Source organism: Pristiophorus japonicus, chromosome 2 (assembly GCF_044704955.1).
Source record: "Pristiophorus japonicus isolate sPriJap1 chromosome 2, sPriJap1.hap1, whole genome shotgun sequence".
In the NCBI taxonomy this organism is placed as follows: domain Eukaryota; kingdom Metazoa; phylum Chordata; class Chondrichthyes; family Pristiophoridae; genus Pristiophorus; species Pristiophorus japonicus.
Window position 1 is genome coordinate 140,457,040 of NC_091978.1, and position 16,596 is coordinate 140,473,635.

The window sequence follows — 16,596 nt, forward strand, 5'->3', positions numbered from 1 at the left end:
GCACTCCCTCAATAGCAAGAATGTCCTTCCTCAGATTAGGAGACCAAAACTATACACAATATTCACGGTATGGCCTCACCAAGGCCCTGTATAACTGCTCCTTGCTCCTCTACTCAAATCCTCTCGCTATGAAGGCCAACATGGCATTTGCCTTCTTCACTGCCTGCTGTACCTGCATGCCAACTTTCAATGCCTGATGTACTATGACACCCAGGTCTCGTTGCATGTCCCCTTTTCCTAATCTGCCACCATTCAGATAATATTCTGCCTCCCTGTTTTTGCCGCCAAAGTGGATAACCTCACATTTATCTACATTATACTGCATATGCCATGCATTTGCCCACTCACCTAACCCTGCAGGCTTAGCGTCCTCCTCACAGCTCACACCGCCACCCAGCTTAGTGTCATCTGCAAACATGGGAGATATTACACTCAATTCCTTCATCTAAAAAATCATTGATGTAAATTGTAAATAGCTGGGGTCCCAGCGCTGAGCACTGCGGCACCCCACTAGTCACTGCCTGCCATTCTGAAAAGGACCCGTTTATCCCGACTCTCTGCTTCCTGTCTGCCAACCAGTTCTCTATCCACATCAGTACACTACCCCCAATACATTGTGCTTTGATTTTGCACACCAATCTCTTGTGTGGGACCTTGTCAAAAGCCTTTTGAAAGTCCAAATACACCACATCCACTGGTTCTCCCTTGTCCACTCTACCAGTTACATCCTCAAAAATATCTAGAAAGTTTGTCAAGCATGATTTCCCTTTCATAAATCCATGCTGACTTGGACCGATCCTGTCACTGCTTTCCCAATGCACTGCTATTTCATCTTTAATAAATTGATTCCAACATTTTCCCCATTACTGATGTCAGGCTAACCGGTCTATAATTCCCTATTTTCTCTCTCCCTTCTTTTTTAAAAAGTGGTGTTACATTAGCTACCCTCCAGTCCATAGGAACTGATCCAGAGTCGATAGACTGTTGGAAAATGATCACCAATGCATCCACTATTTCTAGGGCCACTTCCTTAAGTACTCTGGGATGCAGACTATCAGGCCCTGGGGATTTATCGGTCTTCAATCTCATCAATTTCCCTAACACAATTTGCTCACTAATAAAGATTTCCTTCAGTTCCTCCTCTCACTAGACCCTCGGTCCCCTAGTATTTCCGGAAGGTTATTTGTCTCTTCCTTCATGAAGACAGAACAAAGTATTTGTTCAACTGGTCTGCCATTTCTTTGTTCCCCATTATAAATTCACCTGATTCTGACTGCAAGGGACCTACATTTGTCTTCACTAATCATTTTCTCTTCACATATCTATAGAAGTTTTTGCAGTCAGTTTTTATGTTCCCTGCAAGCTTACTCTCATTCTATTTTCCCTCTCCTAATTAAACCTTTTGTCCTCCGCTGCTGAGTTCTAAATTTCTCCCAGTCCTCAGGTTTTCTGCTTTTTCTGGCCAATTTATATGCCTCTTCCTTGGATTTAACACTATCCCTAATTTCCCTTGTTAGCCACGGTTGAGCCACCTTCGCCGTTTTATGTACAGGGATGTACAATTGTTGAAGTTCATCCATGTGATCTTTAAATGTCTGCCATTGCCTATCCACCGTCAATCCTTTTAGTATCATTTGCCAGTCTATCCTAGCCAATTCACGACCCATACCATCTTTAAGTTCAGGACCCATAGTCTCTGAATTAACTGTGTCACTCTCTATCATAAATGAAGAATTCTACCATATTATGGTCACTCTTCCCCAAGGGGCCTCGCACAACAAGATTGGCAATTAATCCTCTCTCATTACACAAGACCCAGTCTAGGATGGCTCTCTAGTTGTTTCCTCGACATATTGGTCTAGAAAACCATCCTTATACACTCCACGAAATCCTTTTCCACTGTATTGCTGCCAGTTTGGTTCGCTCAATCTATATGTAGATTAAAGTCACCCATGATAACTGCTGTACCTTTATTGCACGCATCCCCAACCTCACTACCACTGTTTGGCGGTCAGTACACAACTCCCATTAGCGTTTTCTGCCCTTTGATGTTCCGCAACTCTACCCATACAGATTCCACATCATCCAAGCTAATGTCCTTCCTTTGCGTTAATCTCCTCCGATTGAGTTAATCTCCTCTTTAACCAGCAACGCTACCCCACCTCCTTTTCCTTTCTGTCTATCCTTCCTGAATCTTGAATACCCCTGGATGTTACGTTCCCAGCCTTGGTCACCCTAGAGCCATGTCTCCGAAATCCCAATTACATCATATCCGTTAACAGCTATCTGCGCAGTTAATTCATCCACCTTATGACGAATGCTCCTCGTATTGAGACACAGAGCCTTCAGATTTGTTTTTTTAAACACTTTGTCCTTTTAGAATTATGTTGTAATGTGGCCCTATTTGATTTTTGCCTTTGATTTCTCTGCTCTCCACCTTTCCTCATCTCCTTTCTACCTTTTGCTTCTGCCCCCATTTTACTTCCACCTGTCTCCCGGCATAGATTCCCATCCCCCTGCCATATTCATTTAAACCATCCCCAACAGCACTAGCAAACACTCTTCTCTCCCCCCCCCCCCCAGGACATTGGTTCCGGTCCTGCCCAGGTGAAGACCATCCGGTTTGTATTGGTCCCACCTCCCCCAGAACCGGTTCCAATGTCCCAGGAATTTGTATCCCTCCCTCTTGCACCGTTCCTCAAGCCACGTATTCATCTTAACTATCCTGCTATTTCTACTCTGACTAGCACGTGGCACTGGTAGCAATTCTGAGATTACTACCTTTGAGGTCCTACTTTTTAAATTTAACTCCTAGCTCCCTAAATTCAACTTGTAGGACCTCATCCCGTTTTTTACCTATATCGTTGGTAACTATATGCACGCCAACTGGCTGTTCACCCTCCCCCTCCAAAATGCCCTGCATCCTTGACCCTTGATGGCAACATACCATCCTGGAGTCTCGATTGCAGCTGCAGAAACGCCCATCTATTCCCCTTACAATAGGATCCCCTACCACTATAGCTCTCCCACTCTTTTCCCTGCCCTCCTGTGCAGCAGAGCCACCCATGGTGCCATGAACTTGGCTGCTGCTTAAGCAATGATTAGTCTTTCCAGTGGTTCTACTTGTGTTGTATAATACATTTGTCCATTAAAGGGTACAGGCACCTATTGTTATAAAAGAGCATATCTTCCAGAGTGCTGAGAACAATGCCATGCCAGATAGATAAATACAATGCAAGACAACACAATTATATTCTTCACAAAAAAAGTGAGTTATAAAAACCAAATTAGCTTGTCTACATACATTTGCAATCAGTGGGCTCGTCACCACTGTCCCAGTATGCTTGTCCACAAAATGGTGCCTCACTGGAGGGAAGACTGTGACCACAGGTTTTTCTTGTGGAAACTGAGGAGGAAGCAAGCTAGATTTGCGGAGGGAAACATTTTAAAGTAAACTCGGGATCCATTCTTTCTAGATTTGACTGTGGTTACAAACAAAAACATAGAGCCACTTGTGTACATCACAAAAGGTTTAATCAAAAAACAAATGCATTACATTATAGAAGTGTAATTGTAGATATTAATTTCCATTAGCATTCTACAAACCTTGTAGGCAGTACTGATATACATTTATCTCCATCCAGACTCCCCATGGTCTTTCAGATGGCAGGTCTGGTTGGGCCAAACTGATATTTTACAAGGTAAAGATAAAGGCCCACAATTTCCTTTCGTGATTCAGAACAAGGTTCCAGTTGCTTTTCGTCATCTAAGACAGAACACTCTAAAGGACTGACTAAATTATCAATATGGTTAAAATCTGAAAACACTGGAAAAACAAGATCATTCAGTATCTGTGAAGAGAAGACAATGTTTTGTGCTGGATCCTTCCCCAGAATTGAAAAATGAAAGATAAGCAAGCATTTTAATAAGTCAGGAAAAAGGAGCGGAAAGGAACAAACAAAAACACATAGTACACGCATAGATTGGTTGAAAAAACTGTAAACTTCTTAAAAAAAAGATATCTGCAGTTTCTTGCTTTATATTTACATTTAATTTACTGCTGCTCAGGAATACGAGTCACAAAGAAGTCTGGTCCCCTCTTCAAAAAACGCGATGTTAGCTATTTTAACCAGCTCACCTTCATTTTTATCTCTTTACCTTATTGTTTGTGACTGTTTGCTGAAACTTGCTTTTCAGCAAATGCACTTTTCAGGACTGTCAGACCAACTGTTTTGACAACACGTTTTGTTTTAACTTCAAGGCCTGATCTGAAGATTTTTTTTGTGCTTTCAATTCGACTATTTTTTATTTTTACTGTAGCTATTCACTTTTTTTTTTAAAAAGTGAAAATGTTTCTGTGTTGCTTGACGGATGATTTTCTACTTAATCTTAACAATTTCCTTCTTTCAAAAAATGCAGATGGGAGGCAGTCAACTCATTAACTTCCTCTTTACATTTAGAGTTTCTAATTTCTCTTTTCCTCTCCCTTTTCTCTGATACTAATAAAATGCTTGCTCAGCTTTCATTTTTCCCCCCCCCGAGTTTTAAAAAGGAACCTGGTTGAAACCACCATCACAGATGCTGACTGATCCTGTTGTGTTTTAAGCTTTTTTCTGTTTTTGTTTCAGATTTGCAGCTTTTTCTTTGTTTTTTAAATCAATGAAATAAGCCAATTTGAAGTCAACATTTGAATTTAACCATTCTTGTTGGGAATCTCAAACCTCTTACAGCTCAACCAGCATGCCATTCTTCATGAAATAAAAAGCTCCAAGTATTTCAAACCTTTTCAAAAGTAATAGCAGACTGTCACTAGGCAGCGTAATGTTGAAGCTATTAAGAGGACAAAATTGCGTAGCGTCCCATTTGGGGCGGCAACAACTGCGAGGCGGGAGCTCCTGCGGCAGGCGCGGAAGTCTCACCCCGTGACCTATATTTAGGTTACAGCCCCCGAGAGCAAGTGGAGCGCAAAACAACAAGTGGAGTGCCAGGCTGCAAGATCGCGGCACGGACCCTGCGATCCAACACCAGTAAATCGGACATTTTTTCATGTTGAAATCGCCACCTCCCCTTTAAATTTCACCCCGCGAGTGGCCTACAGCCCCGGTATGCGCCTCCTGTAGGTATTGCTGGTATCGTCCGGCACAGCTTCAGGGGGCGCTTCCGAATTTTGCTCCGGGGCGAAAACAGGCCACTGCGCCAGTGATGATGTTGTCATCGTGGGCGCAGCGGAGCGCTTTCGGTTACGAAATTTCATTTAACTGTTTTACAATATACTATTATTCCCAACCAAGATGGAAAGCAATGCATTTCAGGCTTTTTAATGAGATATTTTGGTCTGTTGCCTAGAACTCCTCATTTGCTCCAGGTTTGTGGTCATATATGTGTGTTGCCTGTAAATGGAAGCTGTTCTTTCTCCCCTCAACAGTCACTGAGAACTATTCCTATGAGAACCCTGATAGGGAATGGACCACATTTTTAAAATTCAGTATCTGATACAAAGATGCAAAGTAAAGCCCCAGTTTCACTGCTCCAACATGACTTAACACCATTCCCACTTGTAATAGAAAACATTTTGAACACCCATTGGGCCCAAGTTTCAGCCTCAGTTGTTCCTGATTTTTTGGAGCAACTGGTGTAGAACGGAGTATCTTAGAAATTCAAATTCTCGGCATTTAGTTTGCTCCAGTTCTAGTCAGTTAGAACAGTTTCACTTTGGAACAGAATTTTTTTTTTTCAAAAGGGGGCGTGTCCGGCCACTTACGCCTGTTTTCAAAGTTTCGGCAGTGAAAACTTACTCCAAACTAACTCAGAATGGAGTAAGTGAAGATTTTTGTACGCTCGAAAAAACCTTGTCTACACTTTAGAAAATCAGGCATAGGTTACAAATCAAGCGTAGGGAATGGGGGGGCGGGGGGCGGTTTAACGGGAAGTTTACAAACATTAAACACTAGTTTTACAAATAAAGAGCCATCATCAATAATAAATGATAAAAACATCAATAAATCAATCAAAAAAAATCAATAAATAAAACATTTTCGACTTACCGACTGGAGCACCAGGAGACCTCCAACAGTGTGCTGGGATGCCCCCCCACCGCCACCCCCAGTGTGTCTCTATCTGTCTGTCAGTGTCTGTGTTTCTGACAGCGAGGGGAGGGGGAGAAGGGGGGGGGGAAGGAGAAGGAGAAGGGGAAGGGGAAGGGGGAGAGGTGAAAGAGAAGGAGAAGGGAAAGGGGGAGAGGAGAAGGAGAAGGAGAAGGGGAAGGGGGAAAGGAGAAGGAGAAGGAGAAGGGGAAGGGGGAGAGGAGAAGAAGGAGAAGGGGAAGGGGAAGGGGGAGAGGAGAAGGAGAAGGGGAAGGGGAAGGGGGAGAGGAGAAGGAGAAGGGGAAGGGGAAGGGGGAGAGGAGAAGGAGAAGGAGAAGGGGAAGGGGAAGAGGAGAAGGAGAAGGAGAAGGGGAAGGGGAAGGGGGAGAGGAGAAGGGGAAGGAGAAGGGGAAGGGGGAGAGGAGAAGGGGAAGGGGAAGGGGAAGGAGAAGGGGAAGGGGAAGGGGAAGGAGAAGGGGAAGGTGGAGAGGAGAAGGAGAAGGGGAAGGGGAGAGGAGAAGGAGAAGGAGAAGGGGAAGGGGGAGAGGAGAAGGAGAAGGAGAAGGAGAAGGGGAAGGGGAAGGGGGAGAGGAGAAGGAGAAGGGGAAGGGGGAGAGGAGAAGGAGAAGGGGGAGAGGAGAAGGAGAAGGGGAAGGGGGAGAGGAGAAGGGGAAGGGGAGAGGAGAAGGGGAAGGGGGAGAGGAGAAGGGGAAGGGGGAGAGGAGAAGGGGAAGGGGGAGAGGAGAAGGGGAAGGGGGAGAGGAGAAGGGGAAGGGGGAGAGGAGAAGGGGAAGGGGGAGAGGAGAAGGGGAAGGGGGAGAGGAGAAGGGGAAGGGGGAGAGGAGAAGGGGAAGGGGGAGAGGAGATGGGGAAGGGGGAGAGGAGATGGGGAAGGGGGAGAGGAGAAGGGGAAGGGGGAGAGGAGATGGGGAAGGGGGAGAGGAGATGGGGAAGGGGGAGAGGAGATGGGGAAGGGGGAGGAGGAGAGGGGAAGGGGGAGAGGAGGAGAGGGGATGGGGGGGGAGAGGGAGGGGGAGGGGGGGAAGGGGGAGAGGAGATGGGGAAGGGGGAGAGAGGAGATGGGGAAGGGGGAGAGGAGATGGGGAAGGGGGAGAGGAGATGGGGAAGGGGGAGAGGAGATGGGGAAGGGGGAGAGGAGATGGGGAAGGGGGAGAGGAGATGGGGAAGGGGGAGAGGAGATGGGGAAGGGGGAGAGGAGATGGGGAAGGGGGAGAGGAGATGGGGAAGGGGGAGAGGAGATGGGGAAGGGGGAGAGGAGAAGGGGAAGGGGGAAAGGAGAAGGGGAAGGGGGAAAGGAGAAGGGGAAGGGGGAAGAGGAGAAGGGGAAGGGGGAGAGGAGAAGGGAAGGGGGAGAGGAGAAGGGGAAGGGGGAGAGGAGAAGGGGAAGGGGGAGAGGAGAAGGGGAAGGGGGAGAGGAGAAGGGGAAGGGAGGCTGAACGGGCCGGGACCGGCAGGGCCCTTCCCCAGCATCAAATTTACAGGTAGGTGGCGTTGGGTCGGGTCCGGGGTCCGGGATCGAGAGCGCGGGTCAGGTCGGGGGGAGCGCGGGTCGGGTCGGGGTCGGGTTGGTTCGGGTAGGGGGAGGGAGAGAGTGCAGGTCGGGTCGGGGGGGGGGGGGGGGGGGGCTGGCGGCAGAGGGAGGTCGGGTCGGGAGCGTGGGTCGGGTCGGGGGGGGTGGTGGGAGGGAGGTCAGGTCGGTTGGTGGTGGGAAGCGCGGGTCGGGTCGGTGTTGGGGTCCGGTCCGGTCCGGGGGGGACGGGGACGGCGACGGCGGGAGTCGAGTCGGGTCAGGTGGAAGCAGGAGCTGGGCGTGGGAGGCAGCCTTATGCACGCAGCCCCAGTGAGGCCATTCGGCTAGGGCTAGGGGCTGTGTGCTTCGGACCCCTCCCACACAGTTTTGGGCGCCTGGAGCTACTGCACATGCGCGCCCACTGTAGCGCGCATGTGCAGAGGTCCCGGCACTGTTTTCAGCGCCAGGGACCTAGCTCCGCCCCCTACAGCTCGTGCTGCGCTGCGCCCGACTCCAGAGGACCAGCAGGGAGCCGGAGAATCTAAGTTTTTTTTAGGCGCACTTTGTGGCGCGAAAAATGGGCGTCCAGGTCGGGGCTGCGCCGTTCTTGGCGCGGGCCGAAACTTGGGCCCACTATGTTAGCATTTTGTTTGGGGCAAAAACAAACATCAGTTTTGTTACTTGAAGGAGTTTAAAAATATTTGAAACATTAACCAAAAAAAGTACTTTAATACTAATATTGTACCCAAGATAGAATGGAAAGTGGATTGGTGGAACTCAAATCTAGACTCGCAAAATTCTACTGACTAAAGCCAGAATCTTTGCTGGGAAGGAAGGTGCTGAGCAGTACCAGTGTTTTCACATTAGAAAAGAAAATAGGAAAGCGAGCTGTCCAAGAGTCACACTCACACCAACACTCTTGGTGGCCATTTTCACATGCTGTCATGATACTAATATCATACATTACAAAAATGTGAAAAAACTGGTTGCATGCAAAATAAATCTCAATCTTTGGAACTTTTTCATACTTACATATTTAAATTGATTGTTTTATTGTTTGCTGTAAAAGGTAGTCTGTATTCCACATCCTTCTGGATTTCCACTACACTATATAAAAGTAAACAATTGTAATTATTAAGATTTTTATTGTAATTACATGATTAATTATACAGGATTTTTGGTCAAACTTTCATGCCAACATTCAACATTGAAACTGCTGATATAAATATTTAGAATGGAAATCCTCTATGTAAATCGTTCTCTGTAATGATGTACTTGCAGGCTTTGCCCATTTTTCTGTGGAGTGATTTCTGAAGTCTCTCCCCCAACTCCATCACATAGACACACATGCACACACACAAAATTGGATTCATCAGGGCAATTACATGCAACACTTATTATTCTGCCAATTGGTTTAATTGAATATTATAGCAAAGAAACAGGCTACATAACCGATCAAGTATTTGTTGTTTTCTTCAACCTAGTCTAATCACACTCTCCGAATTACTTCTCAAATCCTTTACTATTCCTTTTTTCAAGTAGCTAGCTCATTCCTCTTTAAATTAAATTTATGGGGCCTGCTTTAACAATGGTTTGTGGCAGAGATTTCCACACTTTAACTACCTTCTATGTAATGATTTTTTTCTAACCTCCCTTTAATTAATTTGGTGACTATCTTAAGTTTTGTTCCTTTTTTTTTTCCTTTCTGTTGACCAGTGGAAACGATCACTATTTACCTCAGCATCACCCTTCATAACCTTGAAGACCTCTATTAATTTACCCATAATTCTCTCGGCTCTTATAAAGAAATCCTTAACTTTACAAGCCTCACTTCACAACTAACTGATCTCTAGTAATATCCTAGTGAATCCTTGCTGTACCTTTTATATCCTTCCAATAATGGGGTAGCCAAAACTGTACACAATGCTCCAACTGCAGCCTTGTCCAAATCTAATATTGTTTTTGCTTTTGTATTCTGTGACTCTAGAGAGAAAGCCAAAGATTCATCTATTTGGTTGCTACCTTTAATAACTATATATTGGATGTATTTAAGGGGAAGCTAGATAAGAACATGATGGAGAAAGGAATAGTAGGATATGTTAATAGGGCAAGATTGGAGGCTTCTATGGAGCATAAGCACCAACATAGACATGTTGGGCCAAATAGCCTGTTTCTGTGCTGTGAATTTATATAATCTGCGCCCACTTCTCTTACCTAGGAACTTTGCAGCTTGGCTTTGGGAAGATTATAAATGCTAAAAAAAGATTTGCATTTATATGGCGTCTTTCCCTACCCCGGGATGTTACAAAGTGCTTTACAGCCAATGAAGTACTTCTGAAGTGTAATCACTGTTGTAATGTAATTGAAAAGATACTTTGTATCTGTTTTAACCGCAAGAAAGTTGGATCTGCCCCTTCTATAGCATTCTTATGCATTAAAAATCTTACATCTACACACAATTTCTGCCAGCTTTTTTTTCCATTATAAATTCCTTTGACCACATTTATAATAGAAACTGTCAATATAACTTGTTACACTGTAATTACACTCTCATGCCAGTACAGATGCTGCATTAGCAGGAGATGTAATTATCCATCTAATGAACCCAAAGTTCCCCATTGTAGAATTTAATTGGTTCTTCAATGATTCTAGGGTTTGTGCTTCCATTACGCTGTCTGGGAGTTCACACACATGGTGATCAACACTTGCAATGAAGAAAAACTTCCTGATAACAGTCCTATATTTGCCTTTTTAAAGTTTGATCCGGTGACTCCTTGTCCTACATGCCCAAATTTAAAGTAATTTCCCCAATTTATCTGTAGTCTTTCTTGATAACTAGCACTACTTATACAGGGGATCAACCTCATGGCTCTTCTGTACACTGCCTCCAGCACTTAAATGTTCCCCTCATTTCTCGGTGACCAGAACGAGATAATACTGAAGATGTGGTCTGACCAACACACTGGATAGTTTACCTGCTTTTCGACCTCCCCACAACATTTCTAGTCACCTGATCTTCCTCGACTTTGGGCTGCAGCCTGCCCTAATCTAACCCACCTTGTTTGTTTTCCCATAGTGGTAGAGTGACTGGTTGTCTGATTTCAGGATAGGCCTATCCGCCCTGTTTCTTGTCCCTGGTGGCTATCATCAGGGTCTGTGACTTCCTACATCATCATGACCCATGACCTTTCACCCTATGACCGAATCCATACATCACAACCTTAGGACCTACCTTAATCCCTGATCTGACCACTGGCTCCACTCTTTCTCTCGCTCCAAAGTATGGGAAATTTCCTCAGCAGTAATGTTGCTTTACACGCATGCGTAGGAAAAGGGTATTACTTTACTGGTGTCCAGTACTCTATTCATTTGTTAGTGTCCTGCTGCTCTATGAATTTATTCATTTATGTGATGCCCGCTGTTCCATTAATATATTCATTTTTTGCTGTTCCATTAAAGCATTATTTCACTGTAGCCTACTGTTGCATTCATTTATTGATGATCCCACTGGCTTATGAATTTTATTAATTTACTGCTACCCAATGCTGTATTAATTTAATAATTCACTGGTGCACCCATTGCTAACATTTTCTGGTGCTCGCTGCTCTATGAACGCACTGATTCAGTGGTGCCCACTGCTTTATTAACTCAGTAATTCACTGGTGCCTACTTGACTATACTGCATGGTTTAGCATGTCCTTTCATTGTTGTCAGTGAGTTGTGATGCATGTGCTTTATGTTGGTTTTCTGTGAGGTCAGTTGTCAAAGAAAATTAACACATAATAAATTTAAATCAGAACAAAACAACAACAAAAACTGTCATTCACTGTTTTAGGGTGCTTTGTCATTACATTCTTATCACAGAAGCATAGAGCACAGAAGGCGGCCATTTGTTCCATTGTGAATGAGTTATTCAATTAGTTCCACAACCCATAACACTCTTTACTCCCCCACAACCATGCTTAATTTTTCCTTTCCAAATACATATCCAATTCCCTCTTGAAAGTTATTGTTGAATCTGCTTCCACCAGCCTTTTGCACTGCGCATTTCTAGAGCGTTGCGTTAAAAAAAATTCTCATCTCGCCTCTAGTTCTTTTGCCAATTCTCTTAAATCTATGACCTCTGGTTACAGACCCTTCTGCCATTAGAAACAGTTTCTCTTTATTTACTCTATCAAAACCCTAATAATTTTGAACGTCTCTATTAAACCTCCCCATAACTTTCCCTGCTCCAAGGAGAACAATCCCAGATTCTCTCATCTTTCCATATAACTGGTATCATCCTGGTAAATCTCCTCTGCACCCCTTCCAAGGCCTTTACGCCATTCCTAAAATGTGACGCCCAGAATTTGACAACACTCTGGCTGAGACCTCATCAGTGATTTAGTATAACTTTCTTGCTTTTTTACTTTTATGCTTCTATTTCTAAATCCTGTATTCGTTTAAAAAAAAAGCCTTATTACATTATCCTGCTGCCTTCAAAGTTTTGAGTACGTCCATCCCCAGATCTCTCTGTGCCTGTGCCTGTGCCCTCACCCCCTTTAACTTGTACCATTTGGTTTATATTGCCTCTTCTCATTCTTCTTTTGAAAAGGCATCTCTTCGCAAGTCTCTGCATTAAGTATCATGTGCCCGCCAGTTTCACCAGTCTGTCTATGTCCTCGTGATATCTGCTACTAACCTCCTAACTGTTAACTATATTTGTATTTAAGTTCTAAAGCTTTCCACTGGATTGCTTTAATGTTTTTACTTGTAAGCCCACAAGACAGGATTTAAGTGCACATGTGCAGAGTTCTACCTTGCCCAAGTTGTGGGGAAGATCATCATCATCATCATCATGAGTCACCAAGGAATAAAATAGGAAATTCAGAAGAAACTTCTTTACTCAGAATGGTGAGAATGTGGAACTTGCTACCACAGGGAGTGGTTGAAGCATTTAAGGAGCCATTAGATAAGCATATAAAGGAGAAGGGAATAGAGGGTTACGTTGATAAGAGTTAGATAAGGAAAGATGATTCTATGATACAAGTGGAGCATAAACACCAGTACGGACTGGTTGGGTCGAATAACCTGTTTCTATGCTGTATATCCGATGTAATCCTATGTAAGAACAGAGGTACTGTACAAAGATGGCAGAACTTGGTACTGCTAGCTTTTATCACTCTAAAGTGGATAACTGAATAAACGACAAGAAAAAGTACTAATTTTTCTAATGGCACACAACAGAATCTACAAAGATTGAGAATCTTGTATCCCAGGCTGTTAAGAGAAGCAAAAGAGGAAATAGCAGAGGCTCTGACCATCATTTTCCAATCCTCTCTGGCTACAGGTGTGGTGCCAGACGACTGGAGGACTGCTAATGTTGTACCTTTGTTTAAAAAGGGAGAAAGGGATAGACCGAGTAACTGCAGGCCAGTCAGCCCAACTTCGATGGTGAGAAAATTATTGGAAAAAATCCTGAGACAGGATAAATCTTCATTTGGAAAGACATGGATTAATCAAGGACAGTCAGCATGGATTTGTCAAGGGAAGGTCACGTCTGACTAACTTGATTTAATTTTGAGGCGGTAACCAAGAGGGTCGATGAGGGCAGTGTTTTTGATGTAGCGTATATGGATTTTAGCAAAGCTTTTGATAAGATCCCACATGGCAGACTGGTCACGAAAGTAATAGCCCCTGGGATCCAGGGAAAAGTGGCAAGTTGGATCCAAAATTGGCTCGGAGGCAGGAAGCAAAGGGCAATAGTTGATGGGTGTTTTTGAGACAGGAAAGCTGTATCTAGTGGTGTTCCGCAGGGCTCAGTGCTGGGTCCCTTGCTTTTTGTGGTATATATCAATGACTTGGACTTAAATGTTAGGGGTATGATTGAGAGGTTTGCAGATAAAATAGGCTGTTTTGTTGATAATGAAGAAGAAAGCTGAAGACTGCAGGAAGGTATCAATGTGCTGGTCAGGTGGCAGAACAGTGGCAAATGAAATTCAATCCAGGTAAGCATGAAGTAATGCATTTGAGGGGGGGGGGGGGGGGGTGGCAGCAGCTAACAAGGCAAAGGAATACACATTAAATGATACGACGCTGAAAAGTGTAGAGGAACAAAGGGACCTTGGAGTGCAGGTCCACAGATCCCTGAAGGTAGCAGGCCAGGTAGATAAGGTGGTTAAGAAGGCATATGGAATACTTGCCTTTATAAGTTGAGGCATAGAATACAAGCGCAAGGAGGTTATGCTTGAACTGGTTAGGCCGAAGCTGGAGTACTCTGTGCAGTTCTGGTCACCACATTACAGGAAAGATATGATTGCACTAGAAAGGGTACAGAGGAGATTTACAAGAATGTTGCCGGGACTGGAGAATTTTGGCTATGAGGAAAGGTTGGAGATGCTCGGTCGGTTTTCTTTGGAACAGAGGCGGCTGAGTGGATACCTGATTGAGGTGTATAAAATTGAGGGGCCTGGATAGAGTGGATAGGAAGGACCGGTTTCCCTTGGTAGAGGGGTCAACAACCAGTGGACATAGATTTAAAGTAATTGGGGGGAGGTTTAGAGGAGATACGAGGGGAAGTTTCTTCACCGAGAGGGTGATGGGGATTTGGAATTCACTGCCTGAAAGGGTGGTAGAGGCATAAACCCTCACCACATTTAAAAGATACTTGGATGTGCACTTAAAGTGCCATAACCTACAGGGCCACAGACCAAGAGCTGGAAAATGGGATTAGGTTGGATAGCTCTTGGTCGGCCGGCGCGGACTCAATGGGCCGAAATGGCCTCCTTCCGTGCAGTAAATTTCTATGATTCTATGATACACACCAGTACGGACTGGTTGGGTTGAATAACCTGTTTCTATGCTGTATATCCGATGTAATCCTATATAAAAGAACAGAGATACTGTACAAAGTTGGCAGAACTTGGTACTGCTAGCTTTTATCACTCTAAAGTAGATATCTGAATAAACGACAAGAAAAAGTACTAATTTTTCTAATGGCACACAACAGAATCTACAAAGATTGAGAATATTAAATTTACAACTAATTTGGAATGTAAAAAGGGAGCACAAATTGTAACAGTGATGTGATAAAGCAGAAAAAGCACAAATTTAGAATTTATGTTTGTGAATCAGTTTAAAGTCTCAAAGGGTTGAATGATGTCAACAGTGGAAATCTAAAATAAAAGCACAGCTATTGGCTCTGAATTTTTTTAAGTTTCTAGTCACAAGAGATTTGCCCAGAAAATGCAGTGGAAGGCTTCCTGTGGGAGGATGAATCCGACCAAATTTTTTTTTTAACGAAAGTATCTGGTGGTCCCGGAGGAACGAACACTTGCACTATGAGGCCAAGCTGCGCAGTCCAGCGTAGGGGCCCACATATTCCAGGAGCACATGTGCCGCCTGGGATCACATTGGCTGGACCAACCAATGAATATGGCATATCCCCATTTACAGTATTGGTGATCGCCGTTTGTATGGACATCAATATTTCTATGAATGGGGATAGTCCCAAAAACACAAACATTTTAAATAAATAAGAAAAACACTTCACATATTTAAAATTAATTGAAATTGAATTTAATTAATAGTTTGACTAAAATGTACCTTTTAAAATGTTTTTAACATGTTTTAATAGGGGTAAAGATAAGCTTACCAAATGGACAGAGTTTTTAATATAAAAATTATTGATAACATTTTATTTTTCTATCTTTTAAACTCTTACCCTGGTAAAAGCCTTACATAGAAACATAGAAAATAGGTGCAGGAGTAGGCCATTCGAGCCTGCACCACCATTCAATAAGATCATGGCTGATCGTTCACCTCAGTACCCCTTTCCTGCTTTCTCTCCATACCCCTTGATCCCTTTAGCCGTAAGGGCCAAATCTAACTCCCTCTTGAATATATCCAATGAACTGGCATCAACAACTCTCTGCGGTAGGGAATTCCACAGGTTAACAACTCTGAGTGAAGAAGTTTCTCCTCATCTCAGTCCTAAATGGCTTACCCCTTATCCTTAGACTGTGTCTCCTGGTTCTGGACTTCCCCAACATCAGGAACATTCATCCTGCATCTAACCTGTCTAGTCCCGTCAGAATTTTATATGTTTCCATGAGATTCCCTCTCATCCTTCTAAACTCCAGTGAATACAGGCCCAGTCGTTCCAGTCTCTCCTCATATGTCAGTCCTGCCATCCTGGGAATCAGTCTGGTGAATCTTCGCTGCACTCCCTCAATAGCAAGAATGTCTTTCCTCAGATTAGGAGACCAAAACTGTACACAATATTCCAGGTGAGGCCTCACCAAGGCCCTCTACAATTGCAGTAAGACCTCCCTGCTCCGATACTCAAACCCACTAACTATGAAGGCCAACATACCATTTGCCTTCTTCACCGCCTGCTGTACCTGCATGCCAACTTTCAATGACTGATATATCATGACACCCAAGTCTCGTTGCACGTCCCCTTTTCCTAATCTGCCACCATTCAGATAATATTCTGCCTTTGTGTTTTTGCCACCAAAGTGGATAACCTCGCATTTATCCACATTATACTGCATCTGCCATGTGTTTGCCCACTCTTCTAACCTGTCCAAGTCACCCTGCAGCCTCTTAGCATTCTCCTCACAGCTCACACCGCCACCCAGCTTAGTGTCATCTGCAAACTTGGAGATAGTACACTCAATTACTTCATCTAAATCATTAATGTATATTGTAAATAGCTGGGGTCCCAGCACTGAGTCCTGCAGCATCCCACTAGTCACTGCCTGCCATTCTGAAAAGGACCCGTTTATCCCGATTCTCTGCTTCCTGTCTGCCAATCAGTTCTCTATCCACATCAGTACATTACCCCCAATACCATGTGCTTTAATTTTGCACACCAATCTCTTGTGTGGGACCTTGTCAAAAGCCTTTTGAAAGTCCAAATACACCACATCCACTGGTTCTCCCTTGTCCACTCTACCAGTTACATCCTCAAAAAATTCTAGAAGATTTGTCAAGCATGAT

At 44.1% G+C, this 16,596-nt stretch overlaps 1 protein-coding gene across 1 annotated transcript in view; it reads right to left on the reverse strand.

Annotated features, from left to right (window-relative positions):
* vps37a (VPS37A subunit of ESCRT-I) overlaps nt 1–16,596 on the reverse strand; it is a 54,645-nt gene that overhangs the window by 34,186 nt on the left and 3,863 nt on the right. Inside the window, exons 2-3 of the mRNA XM_070869791.1 lie at nt 8,647–8,721; nt 3,305–3,422 (exon numbers count right to left, since the gene is read on the reverse strand). Of these exons, the coding sequence (XP_070725892.1) occupies nt 3,305–3,422; nt 8,647–8,721 (193 nt within the window). The remainder of the gene's footprint in view (nt 1–3,304; nt 3,423–8,646; nt 8,722–16,596) is intronic.